The sequence below is a fragment of the Heterodontus francisci genome, chromosome 27 (assembly GCF_036365525.1).
Source record: "Heterodontus francisci isolate sHetFra1 chromosome 27, sHetFra1.hap1, whole genome shotgun sequence".
Classification (NCBI taxonomy): Eukaryota; Metazoa; Chordata; class Chondrichthyes; order Heterodontiformes; family Heterodontidae; genus Heterodontus; species Heterodontus francisci.
Window position 1 is genome coordinate 53,807,447 of NC_090397.1, and position 26,422 is coordinate 53,833,868.

Below are 26,422 nucleotides of genomic sequence, written 5' to 3' on the forward strand. Positions count from 1 at the left end.
ATCCTGGCAGCAGTCATGATGCCTTCATCTTGTGGCAGTCTGCTGTGCCATATGCATTTGGGCCATCACAGCAAACCAGAGGGTGGCTACTGGGCCACCAACAACATGGCTCATGACGCCGGTGTGCAGATGGTGAATGAATACTTTTTTTTATTTGTTAAAGGGATATGAGCATTGCTGGCAAAGCCAGCATTTGTTACCTATCCCTAATTACTCTTGAGAAGGTAGTGGTGACCACCTTCTTGGACATCTGCAATCCATGTGTGTAGATACACCCACAGTGCTGTTAGGAAGGGAGCTTTTGACCCAGCAGCAGAGAAGGAATGGTGATATAGTTCCAAGTCAGGATGGTGTGTAACATGGAGGGAAACTTACAAGAGATGGTGTTCCCATGCATCTTCTGCCCTTGGTCCTTCTAGGCGGTAAAGGTTGCAGATTTAGGAGGTGCTGTCGAAGAAATCTTGGTGAGTTGCTGCAGTGCATCTTGTAGCTTGGGTAGTTTGGGTGGGTATTCTTATACACTCTCCTCAGGTTATGCTATTGTAGAAGCAGATATTGGACAAAAACATAAGACGTTCAGCTAACTTAACAGACTGGCCGACGACATTGAACCCAAGAAGACCGCTACAGAAAACCTGAATTCTTAACCACAGATTTTCCATTTATTCAGCAGGATAAGGAACAACTGTAGAGAGCCACTGTTATTCAGGGTAAGGATTAATTAAACTGGCTTCAGTAACTGTTGATGTGAGGCAGTGACAGACTTATTTGATTTAATTTAATAAATTACTATTCTGGCAAAATTTATAGTGCACCCTTGATGGCTGAACTGTCATCAAAGACTGCAGCAAATACACAGGTACAATTATATTAAAATTGTTATTGTTATACACTCAACATTACCTCAGTAACATCATTAGGGAATGACTGGGAACTTGGGTGTCTCCCTGACGACAATCTCCCTTCAAACACTCCAAAGGGCAGGTACAGCACAGGTTAGATACAGAGTAAAGCTTCCTCTACACTGTCCCATCAAACACTCTCTACACAGGTACCACAAGGGTTAGATACTAGATATAGAGTAAAGCTCCCTCTACACCGCCCTATAAAACACTCCAAAGGGCAGGTACCACATGGGTTAGATACAGAGTAAAGCTCCCTCTACACTGTCCCATCAAACACCCCTTGAGCAGGTAGCACAGGGTTAGATACTAGATACACAGTAATGCTTCCTCTACACTGCCCTATCAAACACACCCATGGCAGGAACAGCACGGGTTAGATACAGAGTAAAGCTCCCTCGGCACTGCACTATCAAACACTCCAAAGGGCAGGTACCACATGGGTTAGATACAGAGTAAAGCTCCCTCTACACTGTCCCATCAAACACTCCTTGAGCAGGTAGCACAGGGTTAGATACTAGATACAGAGTAATGCTCCCTCCACACTGCCCTGTTAAATACTCCAAAGGACAGGTACAGCATGGCTTAGATACAGTGTAAAGCTCCCTCTACACTATCCCAGTTCAGGAAAGTAATCTACTGCAGTGCAATATTCCTCTCTTTTTCACTAACTACAAGCCACAACATCAATGCTCCTTCCATAATCTTAACCATCTTTAAACCCACCTCTATTGCACAGTGGGGAGCGTTTTATGGACTCCCACATCCCATATAATGAAGGAGTGGCCACCCACACCCAGCAGATGTGAGAATCCTGCTGGATGTCAACCCAGAATTCACAGCCAGTTTAGAGGGCTGAAATCAGAATGACCAAAAGTCCTTCCTTATCTGAGCCTATCCTGAACTATGACCTGGGGGCACAGGGAGACACACTGACCTTTACCCCAGATGGTTAAATGCCTCATTTCTGTAGACATCTATCTCTAGCTACTCTCTAGCCAACTTCCCTCCCCCTCCACGGTACACCCTGAAAACCCCAAACACCAGCATTACATTTGGCTGTAATTGGTAAGATTTATGGGGGTTCAAACCAGAGAATTTTATTTTCATTTGCTCTTCCCATGCGAGGATATCTTCACCATTGTTGTTGTTTTCATCATGCCTCTGCTGAAGAGATAATGTGAGCGTTTTTCCCTGATGATCATTTTCAATTTCTCCGACAAAGCAGCGAAATGCATCACGCCCTCTTCACAGCTCTGTGACAATAAAGCAAAGTCAATGATATCCATTGTTTGTTTTCATATAGGGAAAGAGTCATGAAAGAGACCAGATGAAGGTTCATGTCTCATGTGAAGGACAAATGGTGAAGGATCAAGGATCATACAGAAGGACACCAATTGAAAGGTCAAGGGCCATAGTGAAGGACACCAGGTTAAGAGTTAAGGACCTGGTGAAGGACACAGGGTAAAGGCCTATAGGTGTGTATGTTAATGTGTGTGTACATGTGTATATAGTGAAGGGCACTATGATGGTCAAAAAGGAGTAGGAGAGAAAGAGAGATATATCAAGAATTTGGATTGTAGAAGCCTGCAGATTGAAAGAGGAAGACAAAATGGGGGAATTCCGTAGTTCTGAAGACCTGGGTAAAAATGAGTTAGAGTAGAAGATAATGTGATAAATCTTGATTTTAACACAATGAGGAGACAGGGAGGAAGTTCCATGTGGGTTAGGATATTTGGAGCTTAGTACAAAGTGAGATGGAGACTAAATGTGAGAGAAAGGAGCATCAGACAAACCAGCTCTCGTCCACTCTTTGGAGCAGCTGGAGAGAACAGTCTCCCTAGTTATAAGAAATAACTTGCCTACATATATAGCATCTTTCATTATGGTCACTATTGTGATATAGGAAAACATGGCAGCTAGGATTAGTATAAATGGATGGTTGATGGTTGGCACAGACTCAGTGGGCCGAAAGGCCTGTTTCAGTGCTGTATCTCTAACTGACTAACTAACTAACTAACTAACTAATTTGTGCACAGCAAGGTCACACAAACAGTAATGTGATAAATTACCAGATTATCTGTTTTAGTCATGTTGGTTTAAGGATAACTATTGGCCAGGACACCAGGAAGAATTCTCCTGCTCTTTGAAATAGTGCAATTGGGCCTTTACTGCCCACCTGAGAGGACTGACAGGGCCTCAGTTTAGCATCTCATCTGAAAGATGGCATTGCCAACAGTGCAGCATTCCCTCGGTTTGGCACTAAAGTATCAGCCTAGTTTATGGCCAAGTCGCTGGAATTGGACTTGAACCCTTGATCTGGAGTGTCAATACTGAGTCAAAGCTGACACCTTCAATGCAATCCATGTTCAAGTTTTTTAAAAACGGGTTTTGTAAGATGTATACATGTGTGTGTGATCTGTGTGTATGTGTGTGCCTCCATGTATGTGTGTGTGTACATATATGTAACTCTGTGAGTACATGTATGTAAGCTGAATTTGAATGCAGGCCACAGAGGTGAAAGGTCAAAGGTATACCCCACTTCTGCTCCCAGTCCTTACCTGATCTGTGATGGTTATTGAAAGTTCCTACCTGAGTCAGTGCTCGGATCAGTCGGTGAATTATGGAATCTTCCAGTGCAGAGGGCAGGCCGGTGAGTTTACTGATGCAATCCAAGATGCAATTGATTGTTTCTTCCTGACACTGAATGACGAAGGGACAAAGGGTTAGGAAAATGTTGAGGATCATTTTGTGATGCAGGAATGGATAGTTGCCCAGATTCCCAAAAATGGATGAAATGGGATAATATTAGACTAAAGGGTAAGGTGGGGAAGTAATTTTTGAAATGTGCTCAGGAGAATTTCCTTGACTGTATATTCTCAGTCCAATTCGGAAGGAGGCATTACTGACACTGTTGCTGGGAAATGCGGGTGGACTAAATGTCTGTTGGGGAACACGTGGGTAAGAATGGTCAGTGTAAAAGGCATATCGTTCAGATTAGCAATGGAGAAGAAGAAGGAACAACCTAAAGTAGAACTTCTAAATTGGAAGAGGGCTAACTTCAATGGGATGAGAAGGGTAAAATGGAACTAAAGGTTGACAGGAAAAACTGCAACGGAACAATGGGTGATCTTTAAAGAGGAAATGTTTCAGATACAGGCTAGGTACATTCCAACAAGGGCTAAAGGTGAGGGGCACCAAAGCCAGGGCTCCATGGATGATTAGGGATATTAAGAATATGATGAAATAAAAAAAGGTGTAAGATGCATGTCAGGTGAATTCTTCAAGCGAGAACCAGGACAGATGTAATAATTTGAGAGGGGAAGCAAAGAGGAACATAAGACCGGCAAAGAGAGAATATGAGAATAGAATGGCAGTTAACATACAAAGAAACCCAAAAATCTTCTATCAGCATGTCAATAGTAAGCGAGCAGTAAGAGGTGGAGTGGGACCTCTTAGGAACAAAGAGGGTTAGAGGTACAGGGCAAGGCTAGAATGCTTAATGAATACTTTGTATGGATGTTTACTAAGGAAGAAGATGCTAACAAAATATTGGTAGAAGTGGAAATGGTAGACATAACGGATGGGGTGAAAATTAATCGGAACTGTACTGGAAAGGCTGGCTATGCTTAGAGTGGATAAGTCATCTGGTCCAGATGGCTTGAATTCCCAGGTTGCTAAAGGAAGTGGGAGTGGAGATAGCGGAAGGGCTTGCCATAATCTTCCAATATTCCCTAGATAAGGGGGAGGTGCCAGAGGATTGGAATCTGAGCTTCGGACACTGCGACACATCAGGGAGGTGGAGAGTTACCTGGACACTGTGTTTCAGGAGGCAGTCACAGCCCTTAGATTAACTACCTTGAATTCAGCCAGTGGTCAGGGACAGGAGGGTGTGACTATGAGTGAGGCAGGTAGAGGGATCTAGGAGGTAGTGCTGCAGGAGCCTCAGCCATTGTCCTTGTCCAACAGGTTCGGGATTCTTGCTCCCTGTGTGGACGAGAGCAGGGACTGTAGGGAGGATGAGCAAACTGACCACAGCACAATGGTACAAGGAGCCATTCAAGTGGGAGGAGAAAAGAGAAATGTAGTCGTAATCGGGGATAATATAGTTAGGGGCATAGACACTGTGGCCAGGATCGAGAGTCCCGAAGACTTTGTTGCCTACCTGGTGCCAGGGTTCAAGGGTATCTCATCTGGGCTGCAGAGGAACTTGGAGTGGGAGGGGAAAGATCCAGTTGTCGTGGTCCACGTAGGTACCAACGATATAGGTAAAACGAGGTTAAAGGTTCTGCTGCGGGAATATGAGCATCTAGGGGCTAAATTAAAAAGCAGAACCAAAAAGGTAATAATCTCCGGATTACTACCTGAGCCACGAGCAAATTGGCAAAGGGTCAATAGGATTAAAGAGGTAAATGCGTGGCTCAAAGATTGATGTGGGAGAAATGGGTTCGAATTCATGGGACATTGGCACCAGTACTGGGGAAGGAGGGAGCTGTTCCGATGGGACGGGCTCCACCTGAATCATGCTGGGACCAGAGTCCTGGCGAATCGCATAACTAGGGCTGTAGATAGGGCTTTAAACTAAATAGTGGGGGGAGGGTTCAGTTGCATGGAAAAACAGGAAGTTAAAGGAGAAGGTAGGAGTGCAGGTTAGTGGTGAGGCTGATTGATACCAAACTGCAATAAGTATACTGGTTAAACCAGAAGAGAGAAATAATAAACAGGTGAATAAAGCATCAGTGCCGAGGGACAGGTTAGGGGATATAGCCCAAATAACAGTTCTATATACAAATGCACTGAGTGTAAGGAATAAACTAGATGAGCTGCAGACGCAAATTCAAATGGAAGATTATGATGTGGTGGCCATTGCGGAGACGTGGCTGCAGGATGGTCGGGACTGGGAACTAAATAGACCTGGTTATAAAGTTTCCAGGAGGGACAGGGAAAATGGCAGAGGGGGTGGAGTAGCCTTACTGATTAGAAATAATATCACCTCATTGGTGAGGGAGGATATAATGAGGGGAAAGCATCCAATGGAGACAATATGGGTGGAATTGAGGAACAGAAAAGGATCTAAAACTGTAATAGGTGTTTTGTATAGACACCCTGGTAGCAGTTCTGAGGTGTTAAGATTGTATAAATGCACAAATTAGGCAAGAGTGTAACAAAGGCAGAGTAGTATTAATGGGGGATTTTAACTTACACATAGATTGGGAGAGGCAGACTAGCACCTGTCAGAAAGGTAGTGAATTTCTGGAATGTGTCCGGGATAGTTTCCTACAGCAATATGTCCTAGATGTATCAAGGGGACAGGCAATATTAGATTTAGTTATGAGTAATGAGCCAAATTTAATTAGTAGCCTAACTCTGCGTGAACATTTATCAAATAGTGATCATAACATGATCGAATTCAAGGTGGCGTTTGAAAGTGAAAAGCACGAATCAGCTACTAGAATTTTAGACTTGGGTAAGGCTGACTTTACTGGGATGAGACAGAGACTGTCCACGGTAAACTGGGTAGATCTGTTAATGGGTCAAACGACTGAAGAACAGTGGAGAATATTTAAAGAAACATTTAACGAAATACAGAGCAAGTATATACCCCTGAGAGGAAAAAGCTCCACTTCACAGAATAAACAGCCATGGACAACTAAAGAGATTAGGGGATTGGAAAGTTGCACATGTTACTCCACTTTTTAAGAAGGATGAAAGGGGGAACCAAGGAAATTACAGACCAGTTAGCCTGACATCTGTGGTGGGCAAGTTGCTGGAGTCTATAATCAAGGATAGAGTGACTGAACACCTAGAAAAATGTTAGTTAATCAGGGACAGCCAGCATGGATTCATGACGGGAAGGTCATGCCTGACAAATCTCACTGAATTTTTTGAAGAGGTGACTAAGGTAGTGGACAGGGGAATGTCTATGGATGTTATTTATATGGACTTCCAGAAGGCATATGATAAAGTCCCACATAAGAGACTGTTAACTAAGGTAGAAGCCCATGGAGTTGAGGGCAAATTATTGACATGGTTAGGATGTTGGTTGAGTGGTAGGCGACAAAGAGTGGGGATAATGGGTAAGTACTCCGATTGACAGGATGTGACTAGTGGTGTCCCGCAGGGATCTGTGTTGGGGCCTCAATTATTCACATTATTCATTAAGGACTTGGATGATGGCATAGTAAGTCATATATCCAAATTTGCTGATGATATAAAGTTAGGCAGCATTGTAGACAGTCTAGATGATAGCATAAAATTGCAAAGAAATATTGACAGACTAGGTGAGTGGGCAAAACTGTGGCAGATGGATTTTAATGCGGGCAAGTGTGAGATTATCTATTTTGGACCAAAAAAGGATAGAGCAGGGTTCTTTCTAAATGGGAAGAGGTTAAGTACAGTGGATATCCAAAAAGACTTGGGGGTTCAGGTGCATAGATCTTTAAAATGCCACAAGCAAGTGCAGAAAATAATCAAAAAGGCTAATGGAATACTAGCCTTTATATCTAGAGGATTGGAGTATAAAGATACAGAGGTTATGCTGCAGCTGTACAAAACCCTGGTTGGACCCCACTTGGAGTACTGTGAGTAGTTCTGGGCACCACACCTTAGGAAGGATATATTGGCCTTGGAGGGAGTGCAACGTAGGTTTACAAGAATGATACCTGGACTACAGGGGTTAAGTTACGAGGAGAGATTACACAAATTAGGCCTGTTTTCGCTAGAATTGAGAAGGTTAAGGGGTGATCTGATCGAAGTCTTCAAGATATTAACAGGAAATGACAGGCTAGATAAAGATAAACTATTTCCACTGGTAGGTGTTTCTAAAACTAGGGAGCATAGTCTAAAAATTAGGACCAGATCGTTCAGGAGGGATGTTAGGAAGCATTTCTTCATGCAAAGGGTGGTAGAGGTTTGGAACTCACTCCCACAAACAGCAGTTGAAGCTGGAACAGTTGTTAATTTGAAATCTGAGATAGATAGATTTTTGTTAAGCAAAGATATTAAGGGATATGGGCCAAAGACAGGTATATGGAGTTAGGCCGCGGATCAGCCATGATCTCATTGAATGGTGGGACAGGCTTGAGGGGCTGAATGGCCTACTCCTGTTCCTATCTTCCTATGTTCCTATGAGAGTGGCAAATGTGACATTCTTATTTAAGAAAAGGTGTAAGGACAGTCCTAGTAACTACAGGCTGGTCAGTTTAACATCAAAGGTGGGTAAGGTTTTAGAAACAATAATCAGGGGAAAAAATCACCAGGCACTTGGAGAGGTTTGAGTTTGAGAGCCAGCACCATTTTATAAAAGGCAGATCATGCTTGACTAATCTAATTTTTTTTCTGAAGTAACAGAGAAGATTGATGAAGGGAAAGCAATGGATGTTATCTATATTGGTTTTAAGAAAGTGTTTGACAAAGTACCATACAAAAAGGCTGGTTAACAAAATTGAGGCTCATGGAATAGGAGGGTCAGTGTCAGCTTGGATAAAAAGTTAGCTTAAGGATAGAAAACAGCGAGTCATGGTAAATAGTTGTTTTTCAGACTGGAGGATGGTAAACAGTGGTTTTCCCTAAGGTTCAGTGCTAGGACCACTGCTTTATTGATATATATAAATGGTTTGGATATTGTAATACAAAGTAAAATTTCAAAATTTGGTAATGATACCAAACTTGGAGGTGTGGCAAGACAGTGAAAATGATACCAATCAACTGGAATAAATAGACTAGCAGAATGGGCAGACAAGTGGCAGATGGAATTTAATACAGAGAAGTGTGAGATGATGCATTTTGGCAGAAGCGATACGGAGAAGCAACATAATTGGACAGAGGGACCTGGGGGCTCATGTGCATAGAGCTTTGAAGGTGGCAGGACATATTGAGACATTAGTTAGCAAAGCATATGAGATCTTGGACTTCATAAACAGAGGTATTGAGTACAAAAGCAGGGAAGTTATGTTGAAGCTGTATAAAGCTCTGGTTAGGCCACAACTAGAGTACTCAGTTCTGGTCACTACACTTTAGGAAGGATATGAGAGTCTTTGAGAGGGTGCAGAGAAGATTTACCAGAACAATTCCAGGGATGAGGGAGTTTAGCTACAAGGTTAGGTTGGAGAAACTGGGGCTGTTCTCCTTGAAGCAAAAGAGATCAAGGGGAGATTTGAGGTGTACAAGATTATGACAGGTTTGGATAAGGTAGACAAAGAAAAGCTGTTCCCGTTAGATGATGGTACAAGGACTAGAGGACATAGATTTAAGATTTTGGGCAAGAGATGCAGGGGCGATGTGAGGAAGAACTTTTTTACACAGTGATTGGTAATGACTTGGAACTCACTGCCTATGAGGGTGGTGGAAATGGAGATTATGAATGATTTCAAAAAGAAATTGGATGGGCACAAGGTAAGTAAACTTGCAAGGCTACGGGGATAGAGAAGGGGAATGGGACTGACTGGATTGTTCTACAGAGAGCCAGCTTGGACTTGATGGGCCAAATGGCCTCATTCTGTTCTTCTACGACTATGAAATCACAAAGGGCCCGAACCACATGGAGGCTGAAATTCCTCAGAATTCCTGCAGGTCTTCCACTGTATCCAAGAGTTCCCATGTGGCCTTATGAGGGATGCAACCTCTGTCGCCCCCATACCAGGGCACACCCATCAGAGGGGTGGTGGAATCAAGGGCAAGGTCTCCCAAACATGGGAATCCCCAGGCCTCAGCCTACAGGGGTGCAGAGTCAGACTGGAAGCTGATAAACCAAGATATATCGACCAGCCTTTAGCCTCCAATCCCAATGCATGCTCCATGGCCGGTGGGCGGGGGTATAGGTTGAGGGGCGGGGATACCAGTGTCTGGATGTAAAACCCCAGGAGACTGTGAGGACATAGACTCTGTTTAGTAGATGGACTTCAATCACCACCCCTACTGTTTGCTACTTATGCAGCCCCCATTCAGCCTTTTCTGGTGGGCGGCACCCAACATGGGCCCCACTGCCCCTGGCTTCACGATGTACCCACCTATGCATTTTAAGTACACACATTTATGCACACCCACTAACACAAACACTGACATACATACTAACACATACACACAGCCACACTAACACACACACAAACACACACACACACAAACTGACACACACTAACATACATACTAACACATACACACACACAAACACATACACAAATACACACACTAACACACACACACACACAGTAACACACATACCCTAACACATACACACAAACATATATACACACTAACATACACACTAACACATACACATACACAAACACACACATACACAAAAATACACTGGCACACACAGACTAAAATACATATACACGCTAAGAGACACACACTAACTCATATGCACATGCTAACACACATATACACATGAACATACACACACACAATAATACATATACACAGACACTATGGGACTGGATGACCTCATTTTATGCCATGGTTGAGCTTTCACTATCCTCAGGCAACTTCCAGTGTGTTAATATGAGCACAGAATGATGTCAGGATGTACATGAATCCTATTTAAAGGAGCACTCACTTTTTCCAGATCCCACAGATTCCCTTTGGCTGTGGGCTTAGACAGGAGTGTCACTACATCCTCCGATCTCAGCACTGGCTCCTGTAGAGGAGAATAAAGAGGGTCAATCACCAGCTGACCCTGAGATATAATACACCCTGTTATTTCTCTCTCTCCCATTCCCTGGATCTCAAATTTTCTCCCCTCTCTCCAGAAGAGGTAGACTGCTGCCAGGGGTATATCCCCGAGCTCTATGCTAGTTCACCAGGATGGCCAGTCTCCATGTGTGGACCTGATTCTGTCCACACTCCTGGCAGGAGTTCCCAAAGAGTGATCAGGACACACGACCCAGGCAGATTTCTCCTCTGCAGAACCAGAGGCACTGAAGCCAATCAGAGCTACTTCCATCACTGTTCTCCAAGGGAAGCTATAAAATGACCACAGCAGGGAAGGATTCACAGACACAGACCCATGGCAGGATATGGTGGGGTAGTGTTTATATTACTAGACTAGTAACCCAGAGGCCTGCACTAATAATCCAGAAAACCTGAGTTCAAATTCCACCATGGGAGTTTGAGAATTCCAATTCAGTTTCAAAAATCAGGAAATAAAAAGCTGGGATCAGTAAACATGACCAGGAAGCTGTTGGATTGACATAAGAAAGCAACAGGTTCACTAATGTCCTTTAGGAAAGGAAACCTACCGTCCTTACCTAATCTGGGCTTACATGTGAGTCCAGACACACACCAACATGGTTGACTCTTAACTGCCCTCTGAAATGGCCTAGCAAGCCACTTGTATAAAACTGCTACTAGTGGTTCAAGAAGAAGGCCCACCACCACCTTCTCAGGACAAGTGGGTGGGCAATAAATGCCAGCCTTGCCCACAATGCGCACATCCAGAGAAAGTATAAAAAACATTGGGAATTCCTTCTAGAACGTCAATCTTAAAATTGAGGACAAATGCATGAGGATTTTGCCATTGGTTGAGGGAGCCTGTAACTGGGAACCAATGTAATATAGCCCCATGGTTCAGTGCCTCAATCTAGTTGGGTTTATGGTTTGTGTCCTGTTCAGACAGAATGATCGACCTTGAGGTGCTCCAGCCAGTTCCACATCAGCGTGCTGAGAATCCTGGAATCTTTCTCTGCAGCTAGGCGGCCCCAGGCCCCCTCGTTCTCATTTAGCTCCACCTTTGGGAGAAGCAGAAAGAACAGAGAACCATTAAAATTACAATATCAATCCATGTAGGATGGGCTGCTGCAGGGGGATAGAGACAGACAGACAGGGAGAGACATAGAGATAGGAGAAAAAGAGAGAGTCACACAGAAAGAGATAGAGACAGAAAGATGCAGGGACAGAAATCAAGAAGAGACACATAGAAAGAGGAAGAGACAGAAAGAGACAGAGAGAGAGAGACAGTGAGAGTCAGAGAGAGTGGGAGAAACAGTGAGAGAGAAGAAAACAGAGAGCTGGGTAAAGAGTCAGAGCATGGAGAGAGACAGACACAGAGGTAGAAAGACAGAGATAAACATAGAGAGAGATAAAGACAGACAGAGATAGCGATAAACAAAGAGAGACAGAGAAAGAGAGAGAGAGCAAGAGAGACCGACAGAGGGAGAGAAAGAGCGATAGCTAGAGACAGAGACATAGAAAGAGATAGAGACACAGAGAGACAGAAAGAAAGAGACAGACAGAGAGATAGAAAGGCAAACAGAGTGAGAGAAAGACAGAGAAAGAGATACAGAAATAGAGAGACAGATAGAGTGAGAGACAGGAAGACAGGCATAGAGGTGGAGAGAGAGACATCTGGAGAGAGACACATAGAAAGAAGGAGCAATAGACCAAGCGAGAGAAAAATAGTGAGAGAGTCACAGAGACAGTAAGAGACAGAGAAACAGAGGGAGATGGATAAAGAGTATTACGATCATCTAATTTCATGGTTTATATTAATATTTTTAAAGGTCACTTTTAGTTTTGGGGAAATTACATTTGTAACATAAGAAATAGGAGCAGGAGTAGGCCATTCAGCCCTTCGAGCCCACTTCATTCAATGAGATCATGGCTGATCTTCTACTTCAACACCATTTTCCTGCATTATCCCCATATCGATCTCAGTCTTGAACATACTCAATGACTGAGCCTCCACATCCCTCTGGGGCACAGAATTCCAAAGATTCAACACCCTCTGAGTGAAGAAATTCCTCCTCATCTCAGTCCTAAGTGGTCTGCCCCTTATTCTGGACTCCCCGGCCAGGGGAAACATCTCCTGTATCTACCTTGTTGAGCCTGATAAGAGTTTTGCATGTCTGAATGAGATCACCTCTCATTCTTCTAAATTCCAGAGAATAAAGGCTCTGTCTATTTAATCTTTGCTCATAAGACAATCCCTCCATCCCAGGAATTAGTTTGGCGAACCTTCGTTGAACCCCCTCGATGGCAAGTATATCATTCCTTAGGTAAGGAGACCAAAACATCACACAATACTTCAGGTGCAGTAAGACATCCTTACTCCTATACTCAAATCCTCTTGTAATAAAGGCCCAACATACCATTTGCCTTCTTAATTGCTTGCTATACCTGCTTGCTAGCTTTCAGTGACTCATGAACAAGACACCCAATTCCATTTGTTCAACACTTCCCAGCATCTCACCATTTTAGAAATACTCTGTATTTCTGTTTTTCCTACCAGAGTGGATAATCTCACATTTCCCCACATTGCATTCCATCTGCCAAATTTTTGCCCAGCCACTTAGCCTCTCCAAATCCCCTTGAAGCATCTTGGCATCCTCCTCACAACTCACATTTCCACCAAGTCTTGTGTCATCTACAAACTTGGAAATATTACATTTAATCCCTACATCCAAATCATTGATATATATTGTGAATAGCTGGGGCACAATCATTAATCCTTGCAGTACCCCACTAGTCACAGCCTGCCAACCTGAAAATGACCCATTTATTCCTACTCTCTGTTTTCTGTCCGTTAACCAGTTCTCAGTCCATGCCAGTATGCCCCAAATCTCATGTGCTCTAATTTTGTTTACTAACCTCCGTGTGGGACCTTATCAAAAGCTTTCTGAAAATCTAAATATACCACATCCACCAGTTCCGCCTTATCTATTTTGCTAGTTACATCCTCAAAAAACAGGATTTCCCTTTCATAAACCCATGTTGACTCTGCCCAATCCCACCATTGTTTTCTAAGTGTCCTGTTATCACATCCTTTATTATAGATTCTAGCATTTTCCCTACGTCTAATGTTAGACTAACAAGTCTGTAGTTCCCCATTTTCTCTCTCCCTCCTTTCTTAAATAGTGGGGTTACAATTGCCACCTTTCAATCTGCAGGAACCATTCCAGAATCTAGAATTTTGAAAGATGACCTCCAATGCATCTACTATCTCTACAGCCACCTCTTTCAACACTCTAGGATGTAGATCATCAGGTCCAGGGGATTTATCTACTTTAAGTCCCATTAATTTCTCTAGTACTTTTTTTTCACAAATATTAATATCTTGCAGTTCCTCATTTACATTAGTGCCTTGATTCTCCATTATTTCTGGGAGGTTTTTAGTATTTTCCTCCGTGAAGACAGACAGAAAGTATTTGTTTAGTTTCTCTGCCATTTCCTTATTCCCCATTATAAATTCTCCTGACTCTGCTTGTAATGGACCCACATTTGTTTTTGCTAATCTTTTCCTTTTTACATACCTATAGAAGCTTTTACAGTCTGTTTTTATGTTTCTCACTAGTTTGCTCTCATATTCTATTTTCCCTTTCTTAATCTTTTTCTTGGTCCTCCTTTGCAGAGTTCTAAAATGCTCCCAATCTTCATGCTTTCCCTTTTTTGGCAATTTTATATGTCTGTTTCTTTGATATAATACAATCCTTGATTTCTTTCATTTGCCACGGTTGGAACACGTTCCTTGCTGGGTTTTTGTGCATTAAAGGAATGTATTTTTGTTGTAAACTACGTATTAGTTCTTTAAATGTTGCCATTGTATGTCTACATCATACCTTTTAATCTAGTTTCCCGATCCACCAGAGCCAATTTGCCCCTCATACCTTCATAGTTTCCTTTGCTTAGACTTAAGACCCTAGTTTTTGATTGAATACATCACTTTCAAACTTAATGTAAAATTCTATCATATTATGGTCACTATGTCCTAAAGGCTCCATTACAAGAAGATTATTAATTAGCCTTTCTTCATTGTACAATACTAGATCTAAAATAGCCTGTTCCCTAGTTGGTTCCTCAATGTACTGGTCTAGAAAACCATCTCTCATGCATTCCAAGAATTTGTTCGCCACAACATTAGTACTAATTAGGTTTACCCAAGTCTAAATGTAGATTGAAATCCCCCATGATTACTGTATTACCCTTGTTACATGCACCTCTAATTTCCTGATTTATACTGTGATTTACATTACCACAGCTGTTTGGTGGCTTATAAACAACTCCCACCAATATTTTCTGTCCCTTGCTGTTTCTTACTTCCACCCAAACTGATTCTACATCTTGATCTTTAGAACTAAGGTCATCTCTCACTACAGTACTAATGCTCTCTTTAATTACCAGAGCTACCCCACCACCTTTTCCCAACTTCCTGTCCTTCCTGAATGTCACGTACCCTTGGATACTAAGGGCCCAGCTTTTGTTTCCTTATAGTCACATCTCTGTAATGGCTATCAGGTCATACATATGAATTTCTATTTGAATGTCAGATAATTGAAACTCTGGAATTCAGAAATTGCAAGACCACCCAAGGTATTTACACTTCAAAGGTCTTTCCATGTGTACTTACAGGGGCAGAGATAGAGGGGTGAGAGCCATAAAACAGCAGGTGTACCACGTTGCTATGGAGATAATTAAGCACAGAGAGATGCCTTTTGGTCTGGTGTTTTATCTCTGTGATTGCTCACAGAAAGACAGTTGGTGTTTTGGAAGTAGCTGTGGTGAAGCAAAGAGAGAGAGCTGCCAACAGTTGGTGTTTGGAAGCAGCTGGACCCAATGGCAAAGGGCTAGCAGGAACCAGAGGCCTGCTTTAGGTTAGGAAAAAGAACCCAACCCGAACCCGACCGAACCACAGTGGGCCTGAGCCTGACCTGGCTCGAGTTCCTCCGATTTTGCCCCGAGCCCGACCCGAGCCAAAACCGCCACTACTCGACCCAACCCGAGCCCGACCTGACCATCACTTTACTTACCTTCCCACTGGGAAGCTCCACTGAGCTGCGGCACATGCACGATGATGTCATAGTGATGTCATTGTGCACTGTGCAGACTCAGTTTCGTCCCGGACTCCCAGCTCAGGTAAGTTTTTTTTAATTTCAATACTTACCGGCAAAGCACTTACCGTGTGTGTCCAGCCCGACCCGACCCGGCTCAACCTGGACTCGGCCCGACCCAACCCCAGCCTGAAAGTCGGCCCCAGAAGATGGGCCCGACCCGACCCGAACCCGACACATGTCGTCGGGTCCCGTCGGGTTCGGGTCGGGTAGCAGGCCTCTAGCAGGAATCAAGGGTGCTTTCTCATTTGAAGTCACTAGGCAAGAGTGCCAATGATCCCATGCTTGATCTGGGAAGCCCATAATCATGAGGTGGTGAAGGAGAGTTGAAGGGTTTGCCTTGCTGGATGCTAGGGGAGGAACCCCAAGAGATCTCATACCTCAGAGAATAGCTGTAACACCCAGGAGAATTGAAGTGAATTCCTGAGAGCTGTTGTTTTGCTTTAGATTGGTCCCAGGAGAAATTAAGGAACCTTCAAGATCCTGTAAAGTATAGGGGAACTCTTGGGTGGAAGTAAATGTCAAAAGAGGAGTGTTCTATTGAGATTTTGGGTTTAAAGTACAATTGATTACAAAATATAGTGTTGTTAGTAGAACTTGCTTTGTTTAACTCTTGTACAGTAAAGGTTTTTGTTTAAAACATGAAATCTTGTGGCATAATTCTTTCAGTTAATAACTGGGAGTTCAGATTTCTTTTTAAAAGTATTACTGGTCTTTACTGAGATTGTAACAAGAGTCAGAGCAACAGAGAGAATGAGACAGACGGAGATAGAAAGACCATGTTGTAGAAAATCCAGATTGTGCCCAATTGTTGAACAAATTCTCCGGACTCAGACGTTGAGAATCAAACACTTTATTGCATGATATCATGGGGAAGCACACCTTACCTAAAGGCGGTCCAGTGCTACTCCCCCAGAGCTACAGATCGCCGTGGATTTATATAGTATAACAGAGGCAGAGCTAACAATTTCACAATTAGATAAACACCCACAAGATGATCACAACACCGCCTACGTGACTGTGCACCATGCAGAGTCCGAGGTCAGCAAAACATCAGTTTCAACAATAACAAGCTAGTTCCTTAATTCAATGCCCACTCCAGACACCATATCTGGCCGTAATGTCTGATTGTGGTTAGCTGCTCTGTCTACAATTTATGACCGTTGGTTGTGGTTAGAGTAGCTACAAGCTGTGTCCTGTTTTTCTGCTTCTACAAAGTTAAGTAATAATTAGCAAAGCTCAGAAAAATTCTCCAACAGACCAACATCCAGAAAGAGAAAATGTGCGAGGGAGACAGAGAGTGACAGAAAGAAAAAGGCAACACACAGGTAGTTGGTGCAGACCACAGTTTTTTAAATTCATTCTAGGGATGTGGCATTGCTGGCAAGGCCAGCATTTACTTTGGGACGTTCCAAAGCGCTTCATAGCCAATTAAGTACTTTTAAAGTATAGTCATTGCAATAATGTAGGAAATGCAGCAGCCAATTTATGCACAGCAACTCCCAAAATAACAATGAAATAAATGACCAGACAATATATTTTTAGGTGTTAACTGAGGGATACAGATTGGCCAGGACTCCAGGGAGAACTCTCCAGCTCTTCTTCAAAATATCATCATGGGACTTTTTACATCAACCTGAGAGGGCAGTCAGGGCCTTAGTTTAATGTCTCATCTCAAAGGTAGCACCTCTGATAGTGCAGCTCTCCCTCAGTACTGCACTCATCATCAACGAGATTATGCGCTCAAGTCTCTGGAGTTGAACTTGAACTCATGACCTTCTGACGCAGATGCAAAAGTGCTAAATTACAACAGGGACTACATTCAAAAGTACTTCACTGGTTGAAAAGCACTTTGGAAAGTCTTGAGGTTGTGAAAGGTGCTATATCAATGCAAGTCTTTCTTTCTGACAGCTGAGGAGTGGACTCACTCGGGGAGTATACAGAGTGAAGCAGGGGGCTGGATTTTGAGTAGGAGGCGGGGCTCCCGGCACCGGGCCGAAAAGGCGGGGGGAGTCCCACCTCTGCCTTTTCCGGCACCCCCCCACCCCTGAAGTGATACTCTGGCCTTTTTCTATCGAAGATTCAGGAGCTGGGATCCCCATCCCTTTAAAGGGACGGGGAATCTCGCCTCCATGAGCTGCCGGCCAATCAGAGGGCCGGCAGCTCAGCAGTATCAGCAGCGCCACCAGGAGTGGTGGCCACTGCTGGTACTGCAGAGGCCTTGGACCCAGCCCCAGCACTGGAACCCGGGACCAGGGCTAGGTTAGGCAGGGTCGCCAGAGCCAGTCCGGAAGACCCCGGCGACGGGGAGTTGGAGAGCAAGGGGGTGATCGTGCAGTCCAGGGGGAGGGGGTTCCTGGGGGTTAAAGTGGTAGTGTTAGGGGTCCTCCATGGGCCACAGATTGCCCAGGGAGGAGGGACCCCCCCACCACCACCCCTAAACCTGCAGGGAGGTTGCCTCGTGTTACAAGGCGACCTCCCCACGTGGCAGAGGCCACCCCCCAGCCACTGGTAAGATCCCAGCCGCAGTGGGAAGAGACCCTTAATTGGCTGTTAATAAGCCACTTAAGGGCCTCAATTGACCACTGGACGGGAAGGCCGTCATTTTCCTAACTTGCCCCCAGGATGATCGCTTGACAATTGGGAGGACCCATTTGTTATGATTCTCTGTGTCCCCCACCTTTGGCCCCACCTCAGAGGGGCCCATAAAATTCAGCCCTGGATGTGGAATTTGGGGGTGTTGGTTAAGCACAGACTACCACACCCCACCCTGTCCCACTTTATCTGCCCCTTCGAGAACTCTTGGCATGATATAAAATGCCCGAATTGATGTCAGCTAATCATCTAAACATCAAACATTTCTGCAGTTTGCAGCTGGTTTATTGTGATTATTTGAGTGGTCACTAGAGGGTGCTACCCACAAAAAGAGGCCAACACAGGTGTTTACGGAGATATCTAACACTAGGAGTTCTCAGCACTCATGTCACATTCCTGTCTGCTTTGTGAATGCAGATGTTAAAATATAGTGCCTTTACTAAAATAGCAGAAAAACGAATGTTACACTAACAGGTTAAAGAAACTAAATGGGGTACAGGACCAAACAGACCTAGGAATACAGGTAATTAAATCACTGAAAGTAGCAACGCAAGTTGATAAGTAAAAAAGAGTTTGAATTTATATAGCACCTTTCACAAACAGTGCACACTTCAATCACAACTATTTTGCACTTGTGGGTAAAACCAGGACTAGGGGTCATAAATATAGTCACCAATAAATCCATTCGGGAATTTAGGAGAAACATCTTTACCCAAGGAGTGGTTAGGATGTGGAGTAGTTCAGGTGAATAACATAAATGCATTTACGCTAGATAAACTTGTGAGGTAGAAAGGAATAGAAGGATATGCTGACTGGGTTAGATCAAATAGGTGGAACATAAACACCGTCACAGACCTGTTGTGCCAAATGGTCTGTTTCTGTGCTGAACATTCTATGTAACGTCCTCTGAACTGTATTCTCCTGTTTTTGCTCACTATCCTATTGGATTTATTGATTTTGGTGCTTAGTGTCAAGTTACTAGGTTTTCTGTGTCTCTTTCATCTTCATCCTCAGCTTACACTCCATTCATGAAGTATGAGTGTCACCCATTTTTCCTTCCTATTTTACACTTCTCTACATTATATGCCATCACCCATTGTTTTACCCACTTAACTATTTTAACTTTTTTGAACCACAGCATTTAAAACCAAGGGGCAGGACATTTTTAATCCTAAAAATTGCAGTCATTAAGATTAGCAATTTATGAAATAAAATTCTTTTCACTAAATCCACCTGATATTTTCCAGGCTCCCTGTTCAGAATCCATTGCCTCTGTAAATTTGGCCAATTTGAATTGAGATTTTGGAATCCCAGTGGTTTATATAAATTACAAAGAGTAGAGTCCCTAACACCAATCCCTGGGACACCCCAATTACCACTATTCAAGACCCTTTTCCCCCCACCCCCAACGCCAACATTGATCCTCCAATACATACCTATAATTCCCACCTGTCAGACACTTTCCTGTCCTTTTTCAAGATTCACCATGAATCTCACAGCTTAGAGTTTTATGAGTAATCTTTCCCAAGGGAGACCACTCACTCTTTTCTCTAGAAAAGAGAAGTCTGAGCAGTGACCTAACAAGAGTTCTTGACAATTATGAAGGGGTTTGATAGGGTACAAGCAGAGAAAATGTTTCTGCTTGTGGGGAGGCCAAACTAGAGGCCACAAATATAAGATAGTCACTAATAAATCCAATAGGGAATTCAGAAGAAACTTCTTTATCAGATAGTTGTGAGAATGTGGAACTCGCTAACACAAGGCGTAGTTGAAGCAAATAGCACAGATGCATTTAAGGGAAAGTAAATAAACATGTGAAAGAGCAAGGAATAGAAGGATATGCTGATGTGGTTAGAGGAAGTAGGGTCGGAGGAGGATTGTGTGGAACATAAAACACTGGCATAGGCTTGTTGGGCCGAATGGCCTGTTTCTATGTTGTAAATGCTATGTAATTCTATGTAAACAAGTCAAGGCAGTTGGACAGGAAATTTCTCTTCTGAGTCCTGGTGTTTGTTAGGTTATTATCATACAGATCATCCTCAAGATGATCATATTGTTATTGGAGGTCAATCATCTGAGCTCCAGGACATCACTGCAGGAGTTCCTCAGGGTAGTGTCCTAGGCCCAAGCATCTTCAGCTGCTTCATCAATGACCTTCCTTCAATCATAAGGTCAAAACGGGGATGTTCGCTGATGATTGCAGAATGTTCAGCACCATTCGTGACTCCTCAGATACTGAAGCAGTCCGTGTAGAAATGCAGTAAGACCTGGACAATATCCAGGCTTGGGCTGATAAGTGGCAAGTAACATTCGCACCACACAAGTGCCAGGCAATGACCATCTCTAACAAGAGACAGTCTAACCATCTCCCCTTGACATTCAATGGCATTACGATCACTGAATCCCCCATTATCAACATCCTGGGGGTTACCATTGACCAGAAACGGAACTGGAGTAGCCATATAAATACTCTGGCTACAAGAGCAGATCAGAGGTTAGGAATCCTGCGGTGAGTATCTCACCTCCTGACTCCCCAAAGCCTGTCCACCATCTACAAGGCACAAGTCAGGAGTGTGATGGAATACTCTCCACTTGCCTGGATAGGTGCAGTCCAACAACACTCAAGAAGCTTGATATCATCCAGGACACTTGATTGGCACCCCATTCACAAACATTCACTCCCTCCACCACTGATGCACAGCGGCAACTGTGTATACCATCTACAAGATACACTGCAGTAATACACCAAGGCTCCTTAGACAGCACCTTCCAAACCCACAACCTGTACCACCTGGAAGAACAAGGGCAGCAGATGCATGGGCACACCACCACCTGAAAGTTCCCCTCCAAGCCTCACACCATCATGACTTGGAACTATATCGCCATTCCTTCACTGTCGCTGGGACAAAATCCTGGAACTCCCTTCCTAACAGCACTGTGGGTCTACCTACTCCACATGGACTGCAGTGGTTCAAGAAGGTGGCTCACCACCACCTTCTCAAGGGCAATTAGAGATGGGCAATAAATGCTGGCCTAGCCAGCGATGCGCACATTCCATGAATGAATAAAAAAAATTCCCGTGCCCACAATAGTACTGGAACTATTCCTGTAGGAGGGAAGTGAATTCCTTCAAAGCATTACTTTCATTGCAGGTGTACCTGTTTCATAGTTCTCCATGAAGGAGAATGACTAAAGGGACACAAATGGCAGAATATCAGATAGTGGGAGTGGGGTGAGCGGTACATGGGAATTGCTAGATGATAAAAGACTGAGGTCCATCTAGTTCACCTTCTACCATCCTGATAGAACCATAATGGAGTTGTTGACTAATCACAGCAATCAATCTGTATCAATCAGTCTACAACAGCCCCAGATGTGACACAAGGAAAACCACAGTGGTCAACAGCTTCGGGAACCATAGGTGCAAAATCACCTGTTCCTTCCGAACACTTAGCACATGTCCTAGAATCATAGATTCATAGAAAGTTTAAGGCACAGAAAGAGGCCACTTGGCCCATTGTGTCTGCGCCGGCCGAGAAACAATCCACCCATTCTAATCCCACCTTCCAACATTTGGTCCGTGGCCCTGCAGATTATGGCACTTGAGGTGCATATCCAGACTCCTTTGAATGAGTTGAGGGTTTCTGCCTCAACTACCCTTTCAGGTAGTGAGTTCCAGACCCCCACCATCCTCTGGGTGAAAAGGTTTTCCCTCATCCATCAAATTTTTCTACCAATCTCTTTAAATCTATGCCCCCAAGTCACTGACCTCTCTGCTAAGGTGAATAGGCCCTTCACCTCCATCCTATCCAGGCCCCTCAAAATTTTGTACATTTCAATCAGATCTCCCCTCAACCTTCTCTGTTCCAAGGAGAACAACCCCAGCCTATCCCTAGTCCTGGCAACATCCTCGTAAATCTCCTCTGTACCCTCTCGAGTGCAATTACATCCTTTCTGTAATGAGGTGACCAGAACTGCACACAGTACTCAAGTTGTGGCCTGTATACTAATGAGTTATACAGTTCCAGCATAACCTCCCTGCTCTTCTCAAGTTACCCATATACTCAATCCCAAAATGCTATTTTCGGAAAGAAATCAATCTAATTTCCCTATGAATGAATCAACAATCCCAGAGCAGAGAACACCCACATGACTCATTACCTGCCAGAGACTGACTTTCGTCAACAAATCGCTCTCCACTGGTGGTCCCTCTGACATCGCCCTGGCAACCGTTTTCAGGAGAGACCCATGTTCATCTGTTTTTCGGACTGATTCTTTTACTGAGGGGCTCCAATGGACTTTACCCTACAGAATAAAAATAGGGGTAAAATGACAGACACTTGCGTGCGATTGGCTTGTGACCTGATCTACATGCAGTTCCCAGACCCCTCACTAGTGACTAAGCTCAAGGACTGACACTATAGGCTGGCATTCTCTTGCTCCCTCCCCCATACCCCCTAATCTGATGCAGCGTCACTTTACACTGTTAACTTGGATTGAGGCAAATGTGGGCCCACTCCAATCTCTGATCCTCCATCAGTGGAGTTGTTAGGGCTTATTCCCAATGGGCCATTCCCAGGAAACAGCTACGCTTCTTGGGCATGTCAGTTGGGAAATAGCAGGCTGTAGTTTGGAAATTCATTTACTTAAATTGGCACAAAACCAGGAGCTACTGGACAGCTATTTCCCAGCCAATGTGCCCTGTAAACATCACTCCCAAAAGAACCAGACATCAGTTGTGGCTCAGTGGTAGCACACTGATCTCTGATTCAGAAGGTTGTATGTTTAAGTCCCACTGCAGATACTTGAGTACATAATCTAGACCGGTACTCCAGTACAGTACTGAGGGAGCACTGTAGTATTGGAAGTGGTTAGATGTTAAATCACGGCTCCATCTAGCTGAAGGATAAATATTGGCCATGACACTGGGAAGAACTCTCCTGCAGCTCTGTGAAATACTGCAATGGGATCTTTCACATCCACCAGTTTAACATCTCATTCAAAAGAAGTCATCCCTATAGTAAGGATTCAGGAAGGATTAACCAGCTTGAATAAAGCAGGAGTGGAGGTGATTGGCGAGAGGCCAATTTTCTTTTTAAAACAAGACAAAAGTGGATAAGGACACAGGGGAAGAGAAGGCAGAGTTTGTGTGTGGTGGGATATTGACTTCGATCACCACACCTTCTCTCGATACCAGTCCATACCTTCCTCTTGGCTGTAGACACAAGGCTGCCGTTGGTCAATAGAGAGTTTCCTCGTCTTGTGAGGATGAGCCCTGCCGCATGGTCAGTCAGTGCCAGGCTTCTGTATCCCACAAAGTTCTCCTTCCCTTCACAGCTGATAGAATGTTTCACTGGGTTGTTTGGCCCATTGAGGACAAGTTCCGAAGATTCAGTTCGACGTTGGCCCACTGACAAAGGCTGCTGCCCACTGGTATCCTTAAAGGAGAATTTGCCACAGGTTCAGTCACTCAACATATTTGGGTTGATGGGACTAAGAGCATTAAATTGTTAGCAGCTTTCATCGGTCCCTTCTCCATGTCAATGTTAAACTGAACCTCCAGAAAACTGACATAACTACCCGGTTACTAAAAGTGAACACTACTATCCTCGGGAAAAATAAAAGATCAGGAAGTATCTTAAATCATAAATTCATGCTTTTGCATTCCACAGGCGAAACCTTCAACCTAGGCTACACCATTTCGGAAACATCAAGTCATCGACAGACACAGAATGAGAAAAGACCACTCAGTTCAACAACCCTGACCCTTCCCCAGCCTATGTACACTGTACCCGATCATGGACTCTACCCACACATTTAATCTCCTTCTGCAGCCCATGTACACACTACCCGATCGTGAACTCTACCCACCCATTTATTTGCCTTACTATAGCAGATTCTGTATATGACAAAACTTGATATATAAACTCTCAAGCCCCTCAATTGGATTCCAGCCTGTAACTCTCTCCTAGTTACTCAGTATGGGTTCTGGATTACAGTCGGCTCCTGACAGTGACCTGGCCATGTCTCGGTTACCTGTGTTTGATGTGTGCAGGTGATTTCGGAGAGGTTGGAGTCGCTGAGGGTCCGTAATAATCTTAGTGTTTTACTGGGTTGAGTCTCTGTGCCCCCAGCAGGCAAAGTACATGGTTCAAACAAGGCAGCTGTGCTGGCAGGAGATCTCAGCGCATTGTCAGGGTCTTCTGGTTCCGGGTTTGCCTGGAGAAAGTCTGGCGAGGTGACGAAGGAAGCGATGGTCTCTCTGATGTGTAAGGTCATGATGCGGTCACTTGCCTCCCTTTGCAACTCCACCTGCACTGTGACACAGTCCTCCTTGTCGAATGCTGCCTGCAGAAGCCTCTTGCAGGCAAAGTCCACCATTTTGGGCAGATGCTTGAGATGCCGCGCCTCGTAGCCGTGTAGGAGATGCCGCTGGCGGTGGAGGTACTGCTGCAAGGTGACTGGGTGGGCAGGCAAGCTCACATTTGTGAAAACCGTCCTGTGAGAGTCCACAAACTGGGCAAAGTCAAAGACCAAGTTGATCTGAGTGCGCGTCTGGATGGAGCAGGGGCGCTTGATCCGGACAAAGTGCACGGCTTCGCAGGGGCTGATCCGCGTGGCATAAACTAAGTAGCAGGCGATCAGGACCCCTATCAGAGAGCAAGGAAATGGACAGTGAATTTCTTTTGCTTTGGGTTTTTTTGTGCTCAGTGAACTGAGGGTTAAATAACAATTTGCATTTAGATAGCACCTTTCACATCATAAAATGCCCTAAGGTGCTTCACAGGAGCAATTATGAGCCACATAAGGAGATATTAGGGCAGGTGACCAAAATCTTAGTCAAAGGGGTAAGTTTTAACAAGTGTCTTAAAGGAGGAGAGGTGGAGAGGTTAGGGAGGAAATTTCAGAACTTTGGGCCAAGGCAGCTGAAGACACGGTTGCCAATGGTGATGTGGTGGAAATCAGGGATGAAGAACGGACCACTTTGCACATCCATGAACCCAGTGAGTTCTTGACATTTCTCTTTACAGATGCTGAATAACCCGAAGTATTTCTGGAAAGTTCCTTCTCTTAGGTCTGTCCAGTGCTGAATTAAGTACAACTGTATGTTTACGGGAAAAGTTAAGGGTCAGTTGTCAACTATTGGATTGACTCCAAACTCATCCATCTAAACTACATCTCCTGCACTCTCTATCCAATTTTTCACTTCTTTAAAAGAACTCCATTTGTTAAACACTAACTTGCCTTTAAAAATGTATTAGCTGTCCTTATATTTCTAACTGCTCAGTAATTTTATTTCAAATTGAGATGTAATGGTGAATCTGTCTAAAACCTCAGTAAGACCACATTTGGAGTAGTGTGAGCAGTTTTCTGCTCTGCACTATGTGGGGAGGGGGGGAGGCGGTGGTGGATGTTTAAGCAATAGAGAGGGTAAAGCACAGATTCACTGGCACACTGCCTGGTATGAGGAAATACAAATATAAAGAATGACTTGAAGAATTGGTGCTGTTTTTGTTTGATGAGAGGAGAGTATGGGGTGATTTGATAGAGGTGTTTAAAATTATGGAGGGTTGCCACAAGATGTTTCCAGTGATTGCGGGTTCAAGAATGAGGAGAAACAGATATAAGATTAAATGTAGGAGGTTTAGCACAGAGTTCAGGAGGAACGTTTTTACATAGGTTAGTGATTGAAGCAGAGACACTACCAATATTTAAAAACTGATTAGAGAGGTGTTTGAAGGAAAGGGGAATAAAGGGATTTGGCAGCAGGGCGGGCACATGGAATTGGGAACACTGCTTGCGTGGAGGATCAATATCAACACGGATTGGTTGCATCAAGTGTGTTTCCATGTTGCAATTTCCACATAATTCTATGAATCATGGATTCTAAGATTTTGCCCACAACTGTTACAGTAACAGGCCTATAGTCACCAGTTTATCATTTTCTCTCCTCTCGAAACATTGTGATCAGAGTCTTTGCTGTTTCCTCTCTGAGTTCTTTCGCCATTCAATAGTACAACCATCAGGTCCATTGACTGCGCCACTGGGAGTTCTACTCAGCTTTTCAGAACCAATTCAGGCTACACATGTTAAAGTAGCACA

The 26,422-nt window shown here is 44.0% G+C and overlaps 1 protein-coding gene across 1 annotated transcript in view; it reads right to left on the minus strand.

Annotated features, from left to right (window-relative positions):
* Positions 1-1,466: 1,466 nt before the first annotated feature.
* Positions 1,467-26,422, minus strand: part of zgc:77752 (uncharacterized protein LOC393862 homolog) — a 46,466-nt gene continuing 21,510 nt past the window's right edge. Inside the window, exons 5-11 of the mRNA XM_068059660.1 lie at positions 24,356-24,969; positions 23,524-23,757; positions 22,481-22,624; positions 11,528-11,629; positions 10,459-10,539; positions 3,495-3,605; positions 1,467-2,158 (exon numbers count right to left, since the gene is read on the minus strand). Coding sequence (XP_067915761.1) covers positions 2,009-2,158; positions 3,495-3,605; positions 10,459-10,539; positions 11,528-11,629; positions 22,481-22,624; positions 23,524-23,757; positions 24,356-24,969 — 1,436 coding nt within the window. The 3' untranslated portion in view covers positions 1,467-2,008. The remainder of the gene's footprint in view (positions 2,159-3,494; positions 3,606-10,458; positions 10,540-11,527; positions 11,630-22,480; positions 22,625-23,523; positions 23,758-24,355; positions 24,970-26,422) is intronic.